Source organism: Bombina bombina, chromosome 3 (genome assembly GCF_027579735.1).
Source record: "Bombina bombina isolate aBomBom1 chromosome 3, aBomBom1.pri, whole genome shotgun sequence".
Taxonomy (NCBI): Eukaryota; Metazoa; Chordata; class Amphibia; order Anura; family Bombinatoridae; genus Bombina; species Bombina bombina.
In genome coordinates this window covers 35742186-35761384 of record NC_069501.1, presented here as the reverse complement: position 1 = coordinate 35761384, position 19199 = coordinate 35742186, and the positions used below count along the sequence as shown (strand labels likewise).

General features: G+C 38.7%; 1 protein-coding gene across 2 annotated transcripts in view; it reads right to left on the bottom strand.

Annotated features, from left to right (window-relative positions):
- Positions 1-19199, bottom strand: part of LOC128652821 (phospholipase A1 member A) — a 190215-nt gene that overhangs the window by 3542 nt on the left and 167474 nt on the right. For both annotated transcript variants that reach the window (XM_053705779.1, XM_053705778.1), the window contains exon 10: positions 1696-1860. In XM_053705779.1, the coding sequence (XP_053561754.1) occupies positions 1696-1860 (165 nt within the window). The remainder of the gene's footprint in view (positions 1-1695; positions 1861-19199) is intronic.

Here is a 19199-nt window from a genome sequence, read left to right as displayed (position 1 = left end):
TACTCATTGAGGATCCTAGGTCGAATAACCTGTTCCATACTGATACACACAAGCGCCTCTCCTTTTACCCCCATTTTTCTAGACTCCAAGACATTTTGATGTGACAGCTCATTTACACTCTATTGTCCCACATGTGATAAAGAGAGTTCCATCTGCCTATAATTTGTAATGGGTATGTACTGAGGCATATACGGATAATCTTTCTCTCAGCATTATTATTATTTATAAACCATTATTTTTAAACCATACTATCTTTGATTATATCCTATGTGATAAGATAAAACAATTTTGTTTTGTGGTAAAACTCCTTTTGTTTTGCAATTTTATGTACATATGTATAGTGCCCCCTATTAGGAGCTTTGTACCATCAACTCCTTTTATTTTCTAGTATCTCATATTATGGCAATCAGTATAATGAATCCTAATAACAGGACAACCAACAACAAGTCATCATTCATCTCTGATGAACTGTCGAGCTGGACACGAAATGTGTAAGGTTCTTTTGACTCTCAAGTAAGCTGTGTCCTTATGTGTATATCTCATGTTATGTGAATCAGTAGTTTTTAAATATACAGATATTATTATGTATCCTAATAACCCGAAAAACTACAACAAGTCATCATTTATCTCTCATGAAGTGCCGAGCTGGAAACAAAATGCATAAGGTTCTTTTGACTGTCTAGTAAGATGTGTCCTCGTGTGTATATCTCATGTTATGGGAATCGGTAGTTTTTAATATACAGATATTATTATGTATACTAATAATTGGAAAACCTACAACAAGTCATCATTCATCTCTGATTAAGTGCTGAGCTGGACACGAAATGCGTAAGGTGCTTTTGACTATCTAGTCAGATGTGTCCTCATGTGTTTGGTTTTAAGCTGAATCTTGAATAAAGTTTACAGATTACCACCTGACACTCTCATTGGGTTTTCTGCATCATTTATGTCTGGACATTACAGTATTAAAGGGACAGTAATTTTATTTAAAATGCAAAGTAAAACCTTTTTTCAATATACATTCGTTAGTATTTTGACCCTTTTTATGTCATTTTCTAAGAACACGAGACATGAAACCCAAAAGTTTTTTTTGTAATTTTGACAGAGCATACAATTAAAAAAAAGTTTCTAATTTACTTCTATTATCAAATTTGCGTTGTTCCCATGGTATTCTTTGTTGAAGAGATATCTAGGTAGGCATCTGGAGCGCTACATGGCATGAAATTGTGCTGCCATCTAATACTCTTGCAAATTGATAACATTCTTGCAAAACTGCTGCCATATAGTGCTTCGGACACATGCCCGCTCCTGAGCTTACCTCCCTGCTTTTCAACAAAAGATACCAAAAGAACAAATAAAATGCGATATTAGCATTATAAAGTTGATTAAAATTGCATGCTCTATCTGAACCATGAAAGAAAACATTTGCGTTTCACATCCCTTTTAGACTAACCCTGCTACATATTTTTCTCTGATTGGAACAGAATGATGGTGACTAGCCTGCAGAAGCAAGCATGGGTTGTGGCAAACAAGATGTTAATGTGTTTTATAAATGTTTAGACTTGGCTGATATGTTAATTAATACCAAGACACCAGAAAAGCCTAATAATTACAAGGTGTTTAACTTCACTTCTCATTCTTTATGTAAAGCAGTGCTGCAACTGAATGTTACCGGGCAATAAATGTATGTTTTACCTGTCACTCATGGGCAACTCAGACACACACAGTCTGCCGCTGACGTCAGGTTTCTTCCTCCACAAACTGCTAAAGGTAGTGGGAACCCAAATAACAACAGTGTGCACTTGACACAGAGGACCCTCAAGGGCCACCACAGTTTTTCCTTGGTCTTTGTACCTGGGGCTGAGAGAAGGATGAGTAAATGAAGAGTCAACGCCTGGAAAAACAACAGTCTGAAATATATAATTTAGGCACAAACAAGAATGCAAACATTTTATTGTTTAAAAAGATAGATAATCCCTTTATTACCCATTCCACAGTTTTGCATAACCAACACAGTTATATTAATATACGTTTTACCTCTGTGATCACCCTGTATCTAAGCCTCTGCATACTGCCCCTTATCTCAGTTATATTAATATACTTTTTACCTCTGTGATTACCTTGTATCTAAGCCTCTGCAGACTGCCCCTTATCTCAGTTATATTAATACACTTTTTACCTCTGTGATCACCCTGTATCTAAGCCTCTGCATACTGCCCCTTATCTCAGTTATATTAATATACTTTTTACCTCTGTGATTACCTTGTATCTAAGCCTCTGCAGACTGCCCCTTATCTCAGTTATATTAATACACTTTTTACCTCTGTGATTACCTTGTATCTAAGCCTCTGCAGACTGCCCCTTATCTCAGTTATATTAATATACTTTTTACCTCTGTGATTACCTTGTATCTAAGCCTCTGCAGACTGCCCCTTATCTCAGTTATATTAATACACTTTTTACCTCTGTGATTACCTTGTATCTAAGCCTCTGCAGACTGCCCCTTATCTCAGTTCTTTTTACAAACCTACATTTTAGTCAATCAGTGATGAAACATTACATAACTCCACGGGAAGCACAATCGGGTAGATTATAAATTTTGCGCTAAACAGGGTGCGAAACTAATGCCAAAAAAGTTGTGTTTTTTCACTCTTCATAGCGCTGCCATTACGAGTTACTGAAAAGCTTCCTTGTGCTGCAATATGGTGGCGTTAAGCTCCATACCACACAAAAGCCACACAATTGGGAGAGAGTGTTAGAAAAAAAAACCTAACACCTGCGATCACGGAATGAAAAATCTCTGTAACGCAGCCCCATTGATGTCTATGGGGAAAAAAGTTACGTTTAAACCTAACATCCTAACATAAACCCCAAGTCTAAACACCCCTAATCCGCCGCCAACGACATCACCAACACCTAAATAAAGTTATTAACCTCTAATTTGCCGCTCCTGACATCACTGACACCTAAATAAAGTTATTAACCCCTAATCTGCCATTCCCGACATCGCCAACACTAATAAAAGCTATTACCCCTAATCCGCCGCTCCTCAACATCACCTCCACTATAATAAAGTTATTAACCCCTATTCCGCTGCTCACTGACATTGCTGACACTATAATAAAGTTTTTAACCCCTATTCCGTCTCGCTCCCCGACATCGCCGCCACTATAATAAAGCTATTAACCCCTAGACCTCCGGTCTCTAACATCACCACCACTAAATAAACCTATTAACCCTAAACTGCCAGCCCCCACATCGCAAAACACTAAATTAAACTATTAACCCCTAAACCTAACACCTCCTTAACTTTAAATTAAAATTACAATATAACTATCTTAAAATAAATAAAAATTTACCTGTGAAATAAAAAAAACTAAGTTTAAACTATAAATTAACTTAACATAACTATTCTAATAAAATAAAAAAAAAACTAACAATTAAAAATATAAATTACAAATTTAAAAAACACTACGAAAAAAATAAAAAAATCTTAAATGAAAAAAAATAATAAACACTAAATTACGAAATATAAAAAAAACTAAGCTTACAAAAAATAATAAACTAAATTATCAAAAATAAAAACAATTACACCGGGGGCGGAGCCAGCGTTCAATGTGAGCAGACGTATAGTGCTGGAGCTCCAGCCAATATTACTTATTTTTATTTGAACTATAGAGTTTACCCTACATCAAAGGGTTATATACATTTTCACTGAACCCTGTAGCAGCCGAGGACCTATCTGTGAAATTGAGAGTGGGTTTAATTGAATGAAGCGAAGTGAAAGATTGCGGCCTAGCCAACGCCAAGGCCCTGCAGGAAAGAAATGCGCCTGTGTCTTGCAATGAGAGTGGCCTGAAACACCCTTATGAAGTAGTGGCTGACGGAGTATAGGGCTTTTGGAAACATGGAAGGACAACTTGTGACACTGCTAAGTTTATTAGAGGACTTTGAGAGCAGGATGTGCCGAAGATTTGACCGCCTCCTATCTGTTATGGAGGACATACATGCAGAGATCACTGCTGAGGACCCGGAGGTGGCATCATATGTAGTTTTGGGCGCACAGTGCAGCGATCTTCGGGAGGATGTGATCCGGCCTCCAGCCGTCTTAGTGCGCGTCCCAGAAGTGGAAGATTGTAGATCGCCTGCGGCTTTGTGCAGGATAGCTCTCTCAGCCCACATGCCTAGGAGAGAGAACGGGAGCTCCTGCTTTTGTGACGCTACGGACAAGGTATTTCAGGTGGCCGCACATCGGAGTCATTCCGACTCATGCATGCTTTGGTGTCAGGTGCTGAACCTGGAGGTCATTGTGCACGGGAGATCTGGCATAGGTTAGCACAAACTGCGCACTGTGGACTAATGGGTGTGGAGGATACTTGTCCCTTTATCATACACAGCAGTACTGTAATGTATACTACTACTGAACGCTATACTCACGTAATCTAATGACGGCCTGTCAGCCTGAAATGCCTGCTTCGTGACTTACTCTTCTTGACACCGCAGACTCTTGGTTCTTTGATGATCAGCTAATGTGTCTCATTTAATTGTGTATATAGCTCCTTGACCCTCAGCATTGTCATGCTGCGATGTTTAAAAACTGAATACAGGCTTTACTCCTGCTTACTGAGACTCGTACATGTTTTTCCATATTTGCATATGTAGGGCCTATTGGGCCTCTATTTGCAGTACTGACTTAATACCTATGCTCTCGTCAATTCATGTCCTGTATATATGTGATGCCTACACTACAAATGATCTTATGTCTGTACACATATTCTTACACCTAGAGTGAAGGTATTAGTATTGTTGCCCACACATTTTGATGACTTAAGCTTTCCAAAAAGTTGTCTAATTAGGCATTCCACATTATAAATGCAGCCTTTTTTTTATTGCTTTGGAGCTCTCTCTCCTTTAGCTGGGAAGTTGGAGCACTTAGTCTGCTGAAATGTGGGTCATTTGATAAGAGAGAAAGCTTTATTTGAATGTTAGACTGTTCATATGTTATCTTTAATTGCTACATTAACTTGCTAATAGTGCCGTGGGTTCACTATATATATTTTTTTCTTTTCCTCTTATTGTTTATAATTATTATTATCATTTTCATATATACGCTCAGATAATATACTGCCCTATAGTTTATGTGTTTCAACCCTGAATCCGCCCCACCCCCTCACTGTATGGTAAGGGGTAACTGGCTTACCCTCCATACTCCCTATATGACAGAGTCATGTAGTCTCTGTCCTGTTCGTGGAGCCTCTGTTATGGTTTATCCCTGCATGTTTATAAGAATGGCTCTCCGGATTTTACTATTGAAAGATGTTTTATGACTATTATCATATGCTTCAAAGACTGCAAACTGTTTATCTCTGCAATTTTTTCGTATAGATGTTAGCCTAGGTATATGCTTACTGTATCTGATTGATTTGCTGGAAGGATGCTTTAGAGTAAAAGGGGTCGGGGTAACCAACCTAAGTGTTTCTCATGTTCTTCACAGAATGAGATCCTGATGAGATGTATAAAAATGAAAAGTGGCATTGAGTATTTTAACTAGCATCTAGATGCATATGGTTACCTATGGGTGAAATATTTGCTCCTGTCCCAGCATAATATGATTGACCTTGACTATGATTGATTGTATTCTTTTACCTATTAATACCTAGCCTTATTGGGGTAACAGTTAAAGCAGCCCTATTTTTCTGATACAATATCCAGTATGTGCATTACCAATGTTGTTATGTTTAAGTTTGCCTTCTCCTTCAATTCTACTTCCAGTTTTCCGGACCTATCCATGGTCCTAGCAGACATATGAAGGAGCGAGTAAGTATAGGCCTTGAATGGGCCTGTATCATTTAAAAGCCCTCTGATTAGCAAATTAAATCTATTGGGGTCCAAAAGTGGCCTCAGGTGTCTTTGGGGGAAAAAGAGGGCGCTTGTAGGTTTGCTCCTCAATCCCTATTCATTTGAATTATGCTTTGCCTTGGACATGCAACTCAACCGTTATGATAAGAGATCTATCCTTTATATGTTCTAGTGTATTTCTTATGCCCATGATAATTGTTTGTATATTTATCATTTGTCATGAGCTTGATTGAGCAAGCGGTTTGCTGTCTCTGTAAATGTTATTCCCTCAATAAAAAACTTTTAAACACAAAAAAACAAAACAATTACACCTAATTTAATAGCCCTATAAAAATAAAACAGCACCCCCAAAATAAAAACACCCCCTAGCCTACAATAAACTACCAATAGCCCTTAAAAGGGCCTTTTATAGGGCATCGCCCTAAGTTAAACAGCTCCTTTACCTGTAAAAAAATACAAAGTCCCCCCAACAGTAAAACCCTTCATTGCTGTCAAAAGGGCATTCAGCTCTTTTAAAAAAAAAATAAAGCCCTAAAAAAACCCACCCAAAAAACAAAAAAAAAAACCCCTAACACTAACCCCAGACTATCTACTCATGGTTCCTGAAGTCCGGACCTCGACATCCATCTCCATCCAGGCGGCGAGAAGTCTTCATCCATCCCGGGGGCGTCTTCTATCTTTATCCCGGCGGCGCGGAGCGGAGCCATCCTGGAAGCCGAAGACATCCTGCGCAGAGCGTCCTCTTCATATGGTCACCGCCGTACACTGAAGTTGAATGCAAGGTAGCCAATTCAAAATGGCATACCTTGCATTCCTATTGGCTGATTTGATTCTTAAAATTCAAATCAGCCAAAAGGATGAGAGCTTCTGAAATCCTATTGACTGTTCAAACTAGCCAATAGTATGAGAGCTACTGAAATCCTATTATGAGTTTTGTGAAACATTTTTGTTGCGCAAAACTCATAACTACTGCTTTCAGATGGCGGTATGGATCATGTCGGTATAGGCTATAACACAAGCATTTTAGCCGGACCGTACAACCTGTAATACTGGCACTATGAAAATCCCACGCAAAAACGAGTGCAGACTGGATGTTGCGTTACAGGCTAAAATGCTTGCGGTATAGCAATACCGACATGACTCCTAATATGCGTTCCTGGCCATTATGCTATAATTGCCATTTTTCAGCGTTAAAAGCCGTAAAGCAAAACTTGTAATCTAGGTGAATGTTATCTAACATGCCACATATGAACTAGCACTGTCAAGCTGTAAAAAACTGTCTAAATGCACTGAGATAAGAGGTGGCCTTCAATGGTTTAGAAATTAGCATATGAGCTACCTAGGTTTAGATTTCAACAAAGAATACCAAAAGAACAAAACAAATTTGATGATAAAAGTAAATTGGGAAGTTGTTTAAAATTGCATTCCATAGGCTCTAGTTTTCAGGAGGAGTTCCGGTGGAGGAGGAGCTGCACAGCTGCAGCTCAGCTCGTTTCTCCAGTCCCCTGGATTTTGGCGGAGCTCTTTTCGCGCCAGCCCCTGCTCTGGGGCTTCCCTTGGATAGTACCAAGAACCACTCCGGAACCCCTGACAGTGGCACAACATCCCACTGTTATACCCTAATCACCAGTTGTCTTGGCCTTTCTGAGAACAGCTCTACAACCTACTGATCTCAAACAAAATTATGGGTGCCTCTTATTACACCTAACTTTACTACACTGTTCTGCCATTTTCAATCAAACTGCCTCACATCGTAGGCTGTATCCTTCCTTGGAAACAAGACGTTTGCTGCGGTTCCTGGCCCTCCCCCCTCCGTGTGCTTGCCTTCACCTGACAGCCCAGCGTGAAAATCATCAACACAAACCACCTCTCTGCTGTACCTGTTGTCTCTCCGGTCCTGTCGGCTGGGGCCTGTCCTTCTCCCTCCCCCACCGGTGCTGCGCGGGAGGGAGTTGGGCCCGGTCTGGAGAGTGGACCTGGAGTGCAGCTTGCCCCTGCGTTGCTTAGCCGACCGGCACGGCGCCGCCCACTCCCCCCCCACCGGTGCTGCGTGGGGGGAGTTGAGCGCGGTCCTCAGCGGGAGAGCCGACATAGGAGGCCCTGATACGGCGTCTGGGCCGAAATTAGCCCGACAACGATCTGCGGGCTATCACAGAGGATAACTGACGGTAGGATTCTCTGGAGGGGGTGAGTTTGCCAGCCACGCTGGAGATAACCTATCTATGGGAACTGTTTTCGCCTGTAGCAAGGGGATGAAAGAACAGCCTTAGGAAATATTTTATTCTCTCTGAGCTCAGCTAAGATTGGGACCAACAAGGGTTTGAGTGTGAAGAGAAGAAAGAGACATTCTTTATACTGTTTAAACCCTTATGCTCGCAAACTTTTGCTCCATATCTGTCCTTTAATTACTGAGGACACTGCACAAGTTCTCCTTCTATGGTTCTGCAGTAAAACCCCTGTGAAGTACCTCAGACTGAGTAACATTTCATTTAAAAATTGACTCTACAAAAACAAGACTCCGGGTCACTTTAAAATATATTGAAGAGGCTGTTTTTCTTCTGTTTTTTTTTTTCTGTTTGTATTTTTTTTGCAGAATTAAGTTTACCTTACTTATTAATGGATATTTTAGATTAGATTCATCAGCTTATTGACGGCTACTTAATTCTAGGCTTCCCAGGCCTATTTCTTCTATCACAGCTAGTTTATTGTTGCTGAGAGATTTCTTAATAATATCTTTACTGTCCATCAGGGTAATCATTCTATACTGAGGATAGGCTGATCTAAGACACACATAGCATGTATTTAACGTTGTAAAGTAATCTGTATTTCTTAGAGGTTATATTTCAAGGAAGCATTGTATCTCTACCATGTCTCTTATGTAATTGATTGACATCAAATTCTCGGACCTATCCCTGTTAAAGATTAAAGAAAGATAAACCTCTGGGGGTTTACTCAGCAGAGAAGACTAGTTAAACTGAAAGCTTATAGTATGTACCTTCCTTATAAAAATTCTAAAAGATTCTGAGAGGTAACCTAAGCCCCGTAACTAAGTATATTTTAATATCAATCTATCCCAGGCTTTTCCTGGTTAAATATCTGGCAAAGCACAAAATTATATCCATCTTTTTGCTATAAGTAACGCCTCTGCCCCTACTGGCTTTCAGGGCAACAGGAAGGAAATAAGGATACAAATCCAAGGTTAAAACCCCTTTTTATCTAAACTTAATTGTCAACAGTAAAATACCTAAAACGCCCTAGACATAAAAGAAGTCACATTGTGCAAAGGCTACACTGATATATTGGCTATTTAGTAGGTATGAATAATTATTGGGAAAAATGTGAACCAACTTGGTTATTTACTCTTCAAACACGGTAACTGTGGCACATATTGTAGGCGACTGTGGCATAACTGTGATGTGTACAACAATGAGGGTGTAACATTGGCTCTGTGACAAGGGTATAGAGAATAGATTAGGAACTGCAGCAAACTGAGCTGCCTAGGTTTATAATAGATCAATTAAGTTACTAATATAATTCTGTAAAATACACGTAAAAGGGAGTAACAGTAAAGTAGCCCTGGAGGGGAAGAAGGAGGAGAAGAAAAAGGAGAAATTGCTGTAAATTACAATGTAATATTTAAACACCTTCTCAAAGGGTCAATTTGGCCGAAGGAAGCAATAGACTTTAGAAGTAAAGTAGAGGCTAGGGATATCATAAGTGGAAGAAGCTTTCAGAGCAAATGTGAACACAAAGAGCCGGAGAAGAGAAGGGGTTAAACTCAGAGTCGCTTCTGTAGTGGCTCCACAACTAATCACCTATTAGATTTTGGATACTATCAACAACACGTGACCTTTTTTCACACTATATATTTCCCTCAATTGCCCATCACTATCACTATCACACAGAATCCCTCACATCCCTTCTGTTTTATCACCTCCCTGCAGGGTTTCTTTTTTTTTTTCCCTTTTTTCTTTTTTTTTTTTTTTTTTCTCTCCCTCACCCCAAATATTAGCACCCTGGTAAACCTAAAATTAAGAGCACACTTCTAAATCACAAGTGGGTACACCACACATGGATACATTTTTAAACACTCACGGCAAAACCCCTTCTCCAATCATGGCGAACAGAAACAAAGATAAGAAAATAAAAAGCTCAATAAGCACCTCAGTGGATACTAACCTAGCCTCCAGCAATCTTCCATACCCCTATGAATCTTCCAATACCCAAGCCTTGGTGGATAGTATCTTAGAAGCACTTGCCCCCAAGTTTGACACTCTGAGGTCAGAGATTAAGCAAGATATGAGATCACTTTCACAAGAGCTTAGGCAATTCTCTAACAGAGTACAAGAACTTGAGCAACGAGTCTCAGATCTTGAAGATCTAACGGTCACATATACTACAAAATCTAAAATTAATGAAGCAACAATTGAAAAACTTCAGTTTAAAATTGAGGACTTAGAAAACCGCTCTAGACGGAATAATTTTAGAATTGTAGGAGTACCAGAAGAGAAGCAATATGATAACCTAAATAACTTTATTTCTGAAACACTAGTACAACTCCTCAAAATTCCAAGTGCATATCCCAAAATTATTATTGAAAGAGCTCATAGATTAGGGAGACCTGCCTCAGACAACACAGAGAAAGCTAGGCCAAGACCAATTATAGTCAAACTACTGAATTTCCAGGATAAAATTACCCTTTTTCAATATTACCGTAAAAATCAGCCCATTGTACTAGGGAACTCTAGTATTTTTATGTTCCAAGACTTCTCGGTTGAAACGGCAACTAAGAGAAGGGTGTTATCCCCAACATGTACTAAACTCATTAACATGGGCATACGGGCTACCCTGATCTATCCAGCAAGGCTCAAAGTATGGGACAAGGATGAAATTTATTACGCTGAGACGGCTAAAGAGGCAAGCGAACTCTTAGCCAAATTAAAAATACCTGAATAATTAAAATACTCAAACAAAGAGTGAGACAGTTGATAATTGTTAAGAAATGGTTCAAAATTTTGGTTTTCTCCCCCGGGTGTCCAGGCTTCCCCCCAAACCCCCCCCCCCCCCCCCCCCCCCCCTCCGCCAATTTAATTTTTTTTTTTTTTTTTATTTTTTTTTTGTGTGTGTTTCTGGTTTATCCCCTTATATTAAACTAAGAATATGACAAAGTTAGATAGTATTACATTTGTTTCGTGGAACATTGGAGGTCTCACATCCCCCATAAAAATGACAGCAATTTTAAACCAGCTGAGGAAAATAAAGTCCGACATAGTATTCCTCCAGGAAACGCATTTAAAAATAGAAGAAACTAGGAAACTAAAGAAATCCTGGGTAAAGGAGGTACTGGCCACTCCAAGTTTAAATAGGAAGAGAGGCGTAGCCATACTCCTCGGGAAAAAGATAATGACCAGTGGCTTAGAGATTCTCAATACACAGGTAGACCCAGAGGGGAGATTTATACTGTTAAAAATCAAGGTGGCGAAAACCATATACACATTATGTAACCTATACGCACCTAATGTGATAGACGCATCTTTTTGGGATTCCTTATTAAACAAAATTATGTTATTCCAGGAAGGCTTTTTGATATGCGGGGGTGATTTCAACATGGCCCCACAATATCCGCTAGACAGACTAAGATCAGTCGCTAATCAACTTAAAAATAAAAGAGATAATTTAGAAACCAAGATTTTCAAAAAAATTACACAGAACTTGGCAATAAAAGACATTTGGAGAGTGCAGAATCCAGAGATAAGAAACTTTACATGCTTATCTAGGGCCCATAAATCATTTTCCAGAATTGACCTATTTTTAGTAGATACTAAGCTCTTAGAGCAGAAAATAAGGACAGAGATCTTACCTATCTCCCTCTCGGACCATGCCCCCATTGTTCTTCAGTTTCAGGAACTTGATAAGAGATGTAAGCAAGTACGTTTTTTTTTTCCTAGGTATCTATCAAAAGATTTAAAATTTAAAAATTGGCTCAATCTCAAATTTAAAGAATATGCGGAGCATAATGTTGAGTATAGTAGGCATCCTATGATATTTTGGGAGGCAGCAAAAGCTGTTCTAAGGGGTGAAATAATATCCTACACAGCCAATCTCCAGAAAAAAATCAAAAGTAGAGAGAAAGAAGCGACTAGCTCACTAATTAACTCCTATAACCATTATCTCTTAGATAAAACAAGGATTAATTGGCTTAAATATATAAAAGCCAAAAATGAGAGAGATACGTATTTATCCTACCAGGCTTCGCAAAAAGAATTAAAACTTCAAGCCAGACTTTACAGATTTGGAAACAAAACAGGTAAGCTCCTGGCTAATTTAGTGAAAGGATCAAAAGGAGCAACCTTGATTGAGTCACTCCAACAGGAAGGCAAAACAATAACTAGGTCAGAGGAGATAGCAGACCTCTTGTTCATATATTTTCAGGAATTATACTCAGCCAAAAAATCGGACAAGACCCAATCTGCTCAATTCTGGAGACAGCTGACACCCCCTTCTTTAGGGAGGGATGAGTTAGAGATCCTAAACGCTCCTATTATGGAGCTGGAAATAGAGAAAGCCATTAATAAACTTGCATTGGACAAGGCACCCGGCCCAGACTCATTACCAAATGAATTTTATAAAATTCTTTCGCCATTGATAGTTCCAAATCTTTGTAATTTATATAATGCAATATACATAGACCAGCTTCCAATCCCCCCCTCTTTCTCGGCATCAAACACAATATTAATACCTAAACAGGGTAAAGACCCCACCTTGAAAGAGTCATACAGACCTATAGCCCTACTGAATATAGACTATAAGATTTTAACATCTATCTTAGCAAACAGACTACAATCTATCCTACCTATAATTATACATAAAGATCAAGCAGGTTTTCTTTACAAACGCAATTCATCAGCAAAGATAAGAGAAGCTCTATTGACGGTAGACTATTATAAGACAGAGGTGGATGGGGAGGGGGGGGAGGACATCTCTGACAAGGCAGTCATTTCTATAGATGCGGAAAAAGCATTTGACTCTGTTCATTATGATCATATAACAGAGTCTTTACTTAAATTTGGGTTTGAAGGTAAATTCTGTCAACTGATTAAAAATCTATACAACAAACCATCTACAAGACTGCTGGTTAACGGCTCCCTTACCCCAGAGATCATACTGGAGAGGGGGACCCGACAGGGATGTCCTCTTTCCCCCCTGCTTTTCGATATTTCTATAGAGCCCTTAGCTATGATGGTAAGACACCAATTAGAAGGCATAAAAATACGAAATAAGGAGCTTAAAATTGCATTATATGCAGACGACATTCTTCTCTACATAGCAAATATTAAAGACAACCTGCCAAAGTTAATATTGCTTATTAAACAATTTGGTTCTTTTTCAGGCTACAAAGTCAATACTTCAAAATCAGAACTGTTATGGCTGAGAAAAAATAAGAAATCACCATCAAACATACCCTTTAAGATAGTGTCAGAGGCCTTTAAATATCTAGGCGTCCTAATTCCATCTAATATAGACAAGCTTTATGAATTAAATATTCCCCCAATATTGCAGGATATTAAACAGAGGTTAACAAGTTGGCAAAGTCTCCCCTTGTCTATAACTGGTAGGATAGCCTTGTTCAAAATGGTACTATTGCCAAAACTGTTATATATCCTCCAAAATGTTCCAATAATTCTCAAAGGGAAAGACATTCGGCAGCTGAACGCGGCATTGAGAAGATACATCTGGCAGGGCAAAAAACCAAGAATTGCTTTTTGTAAATTACAACTACCAAGAAATCAAGGGGGGTTGGCACTGCCGGATGTACGTTTGTATAATATAGCTTACTCAGCACGCATTGTGGCAGATTGGATCTTTTCTAAAGATTATATAACAAATAATGATTTAGAGAACAACATTTGCTACCCATTCCTTCCAGTAGCCTTAATACATTGTAAACCTAAATCAATACCACAGGAACTGAAATCATTTAAAACTATTTACAACCCTATACAAAGTTGGTGGAAATTGGGCAAGCTCCTATCAATAGATGGTAATGCATCTAAGTTTGTTCCATTCCGGGGTAACCCGAAATTTCCGGTTGGCCTAGACTCAGCCATATTCCAAAGATGGCATACGGTAGGATTGGATAGGGCTATTCAGTTCATAGATAGAGAGAATCAAGTGATTAAAACCTATGAATCACTCAGGCAGGAATTTGATATTCATAATAGAGAGTTCTTTGCCTACCTGCAAGCCAGACACTTTGTAACAGAACTCAGGAGGGAGGTAAACGGAAGATGGACGTGGGGGAAATTGGAGGGGTGGCTGGAAATGGTGAAAAATGGTCAGTTCTCCATCTCACCATGTTATTATATGTTAGCCTCCCTTAGGGGTACATCAAATCTTGAGAGACTCTCGGCTGATTGGAACAACTTAATACCAGAGAGCAATGTTGATGCCCAGCTGGTACAGGGCTCCTTTACAAGAATAGCTCAATCCACACTATCCTCAACCTGGAGGGAATCACAAGTTAAATTGCTATATAAGGCGTATTTTACCCCAGAGAAAGGTTTAAAATGTGGGAACAACAAATTTAATAAATGCCCAAAATGTTCACAACCCGCAGCGGATTTGGTCCACATGATATGGAGCTGCCCTAAGATGGGTCAATTCTGGAAAAAAGTAGAATATTGGTTAAAAAATAAAGTAAAGATTCCTCCATTTGAAATAACCTTGAGTTATTGTGTTTTCCTGAGAAAAGTTAGAGAAAAATCACATCCCCAACATAAATTAATCAACACGACAGTGGTTGCAGTCAGATATTTGATCTTTAAGAAATGGAAATCGACTGCAACACCCACGATTACGGAGATCAAAAACTGTCTAAAAAAACAATGTATATTAGAACAGCTCGACACCAATATGAACGACGAAGGGGACATTAGAAAGTTTTTCGCAAAATGGTCCCTGTTTATTAAGAGCTTTTCGGCAGTGGAAATAGATTATATGATTTTCCCATTTAGAAATTCGGAACTGGTACTATTGGGGATATGGTAGATTTCATTGGGAGGTATTCCCCCTTTTTTTTTTTTTTTTTTTTTGGCGGGGGGGGAGGGATAGGAGGGAGCGAAACCAGGGAGCAAGTGATAAACATGACTTGTCTCCAAGATATGACATAGTATGACAAAACAAGGTAATTTAGGGTATATGTGGCATTTGAAAGTCTAAATTACATGATTACTTTGCGGAATAGAACAAACATTATGTCACTAGGTTTATTTCTTTTCGTTATGAATACCTTGAAGTTGGTGGGAAAATAGAAAACAGGAAAAAGAATAAGGTTGAGACTACTTTTGTTCTCTTTGTTTTTTCTTTTTATTTCAGAGATGCAACAGAAACAATAACAGGTTTATTACGATTGTATATTGTGAATATCTTTGCTGTATTTATGTATTTTGCTCTTTTTGGTTTTTCTTTTTTTTTTCTGTTTTGACGCATTACATTTTATGCTGTATTGTGAACTCAACCTTAATAAAAATATATATAAAAAAAAATAAAAAAAAAATTGCATTCCATATTTTAATCATAAAAGTTTAATTTTGAACAGACTGTCCCTTTAAAATTTTAAAAAATAGGGGGTATGAGAAAATGGAAAACGACTAAAAACCCCCATAATTTATGTAAGAACTTACCTGATAAATTCATTTCTTTCATATTGGCAAGAGTCCATGAGCTAGTGACATATGGGATATACAATCCTACCAGGAGGGGCAAAGTTTCCCAAACCTCAAAATGCCTATAAATACACCCCTCACCACACCCACAATTCAGTTTAACGAATAGCCAAGAAGTGGAGTGAAAAAGAAAGTAGTTAAAAGAAAAAGAAAGGAGTTAAAAGCATCAACAAAGGAATTTGAAAATAATTGTGCTTTATACAAAAAAATCATAACCACCATAAAAAGGGTGGGCCTCATGGACTCTTGCCAATATGAAAGAAATGAATTTATCAGATACGTTCTTACATAAATTATGTTTTCTTTCATATAATTGGCAAGAGTCCATGAGCTAGTGACGTATGGGATATCAAAACCCAATATGTGGAACTCCACGCAAGAGTCACTAGAGAGGGAGGGACAAAATAAAAACAGCCATTTCGCTGAAAAAAAATAATCCACAACCCAAATATAAGTTTATTCTCAAAAAAGAAAAAGAAAAACTTAAATCATAAGCAGAAGAATCAAACTGAAACAGCTGCCTGAAGAACTTTCCTACCAAAAACTGTTTCTGAAGAAGCAAATACATAAAATGGTAGAATTTAGTAAAAGTATGCAAAGAAGACCAAGTTGCTGCTTTGCAAATCTGATCAACTGAAGCTTCATTCTTAAAAGCCCAAGAAGTGGAAACTGATCTAGTAGAATGAACTATAATTCTCTGAGGCGGGGCTTTACCCGACTACAAATAAGCTTGATGAATCAAAAGCTTTAACCATGATGCCAAAGAAACGGCAGAAGCCTTCTGACCTTTCCTGGAACCAGAAAAGATAACAAATAGACTAAAAGTCTTCCTGAATCTTTAGTAGCTTCAACAAAATATTTCAGAGCTCTCACCACATCCAAAGAATGTAAAGATATCTCCAAAGAATTCTTAGGATTATGACACAAAGAAGGGACAACAATTTCTCTAATAATGTTGTTAGAATTCACAACCTTAGGTAAGAATTTAAATGAAGTCCGCAAAACTGCCTTATCCTAATGAAAAATCAGAAAAAGGAGATTCACAAGAGCAGATAATTCAGAAACTCTTCTAGCAGAAGAGATGGCCAAAAGGAACAACACTTTTCAAGAAAGTAGTTTAATGTCCAAAGAATGCATAGGCTCAAATAGAGGAGCCTGTAAAGCCTTCAAAACCAAATTAAGACTCCAAGGAGGAGAGTGATTTAATGACAGGCTTGATACGAACCAAAGCCTGTACAAAACAGTGAATATCAGGAAGTTTAGCTAGCAATTTTTCTGTGGAATAAAACAGAAAGAGCAGAGATTTGTCCTTTCTAGGAACTTGCAGACAAACATTTATCCAAACCATCCTGAAGAAACTGTAAAATTCTAGGAATTCTAAAAGAATGCCAACAAAATTTATGAGAACACCATGAAATGTAAGTTTTCCAAACTCGATAATTAATCTTTCTAGAAACAGATTTACGAGCCTGCAACATAGTATTAATCACTGAGTCAGAGACACCTCTATGACTAAGCACTAAGCGTTTAATTTCCATACCTTATAATTTAATGATTTGAGATCCTGATGGAAAAATGGACCTTGAGATAGAAGGTCTGGCCTTAATGGAAGTGGGCAAGGTTGGCAACTGGACATTCGAACAAGATCCGCATACCAAAACCTGTGAGACTATGCTGGAGCCACCAGCAGCAAAAACGATTGCTCCATGATGATTTTGGAGATCACTCTTGGAAGAAGAACTAGAGGCGGGAAAATATAAGCAGGCTGATAACACATTAAGGAAGTGTCAACTCATCCACTGCTTCCACCTGAGGATCCCTAGACCTGGACAGGTACCTGGGAAGTTTTTTGTTTAGATGAGATGCCATCAGATTTATTTCTGGAAGCACATCGGAACAATTTGAGAAAACACATCTGGGTGGAGAGACCATTCTCCCGGATGTAAAGTCTGACGACTGAGATAATCCGCTTCCCAATGGTCTATACCTGGGATATGAACCGCAGAAATTAGACAGGAGCTGGATTCTGCCCAAACAAGTATCCAAGATACTTCTTTAATAACTTGAGGACTGTGAGTCCCACCCTGATGATTGACATATGCCACAGTTGTGATATTGTATGTCTGAAAACAAATGAACGGTTCTCTCTTCAACAGAGGCCAAAACTGAAGGGCCCTGAGAATTGCACGGAGTTCCAAAATATTGATTGGTAATTTCGCCTCTTTAGATTTCCAAACCCCTTGTGCTGTAAGAGATCCCCAAACAGCTCCCCAACCTGAAAGACTCGCATCTGTTGTGATCACAGTCCAGGTTGGACGAACGAAAGAGGCCCCTAGAATTATACGATGGTGATCCAACCACCAAGTCAGAGAAAGTCGAACATTGGGATTTAAGGATATTAATTGTGATATCCTTGTATAATTCCTGCACCATTGGTTCAGCATACAAAGCTGGAGAGGTCTCATATGAAAAAAAGAAAAAGGGGATCGCGTACAATGCTGCAGTCATGAGACCTAAAACTTCCATGCACATAGCTACTGAAGGGAATGACTGAGACTGAAGGTTCCGACAGGCTGCAACCAATTTCAAAAGTCTCTTGTCTGTTAGAGACAAAGTAATGGACACTGAATCTATCTGGAAACCTAAAAAGGTTACCCTTGTCTGAGGAATCAAATAACTTTTTGGTAAATTGATCCTCCAACCATGTCTTCGAAGAAACAACACTCGTTGATTTGTGTGAGATTCTGCAGAACTTAAAGACAGAGCGAGTACCAAGATATCGTCCAAATAAGGAAACACTGCAATACCCCGCTCTCTGATTACAGAGAGTAGGGCACCGAGAACCTTTGAAAAGATTCTTGGAGCTGTCGCTAGGCCAAAAGGAAGAGCAACAAATTGGTAATACTTGTCTAGAAAAGAGAATCTCAGGAACTGATAGTGATCCGGATGAATCAGAATATGAAGATATGCATCCTGTAAGTCTATTGTGGACATATAATGCCCTTGCTGAATAAAAGGCAGAATAGTCCTTATAGTCACCATTTTGAAAGTTGGTCCTCTTACATATCGATTCAAAATCTTTAGATCCAGAACTGGTCTGAATGAATTTTCTTTCTTTGGGACAATGAATAGATTTGAATAAAACCCCAGACCCTGTTCCTGAAACGGAACTGGCATGATTACCCCTGATAACTCCAGGTTTGAAACACACTTCAGGAAAGCCTGAGCCTTTACTGGATTCGCTGGACTGCATGAGAGAAAAAAATCTTCTCACTCTGAATCCTGTTCTGTACCCCTGAGAGACAATACTCTGAATTGAATTGATCCAAACATCTTTGAAAAATTTTAATATGCCCCCTACCAGCTGAGCTGGAATGAGGGCTGCACCTTCATGCAGACTTGGGGGCTGGCTTTGATCTCTTAAATGGCTTAGATTTATTCCAATTTGAGGAAGGCTTCCAACTGGAAACAGATTCCTTTGGGGAAGGATTAGATTTCTGTTCCTTATTATGTTGAAAGGAACGAAAATGGTTAGAAGCTTTAGATTTACCCTTAGGTTTTTTTTAACCTGAGGCAAATAAACTCCCTTCCCCCCAGTGACAGTTGAAATGATTG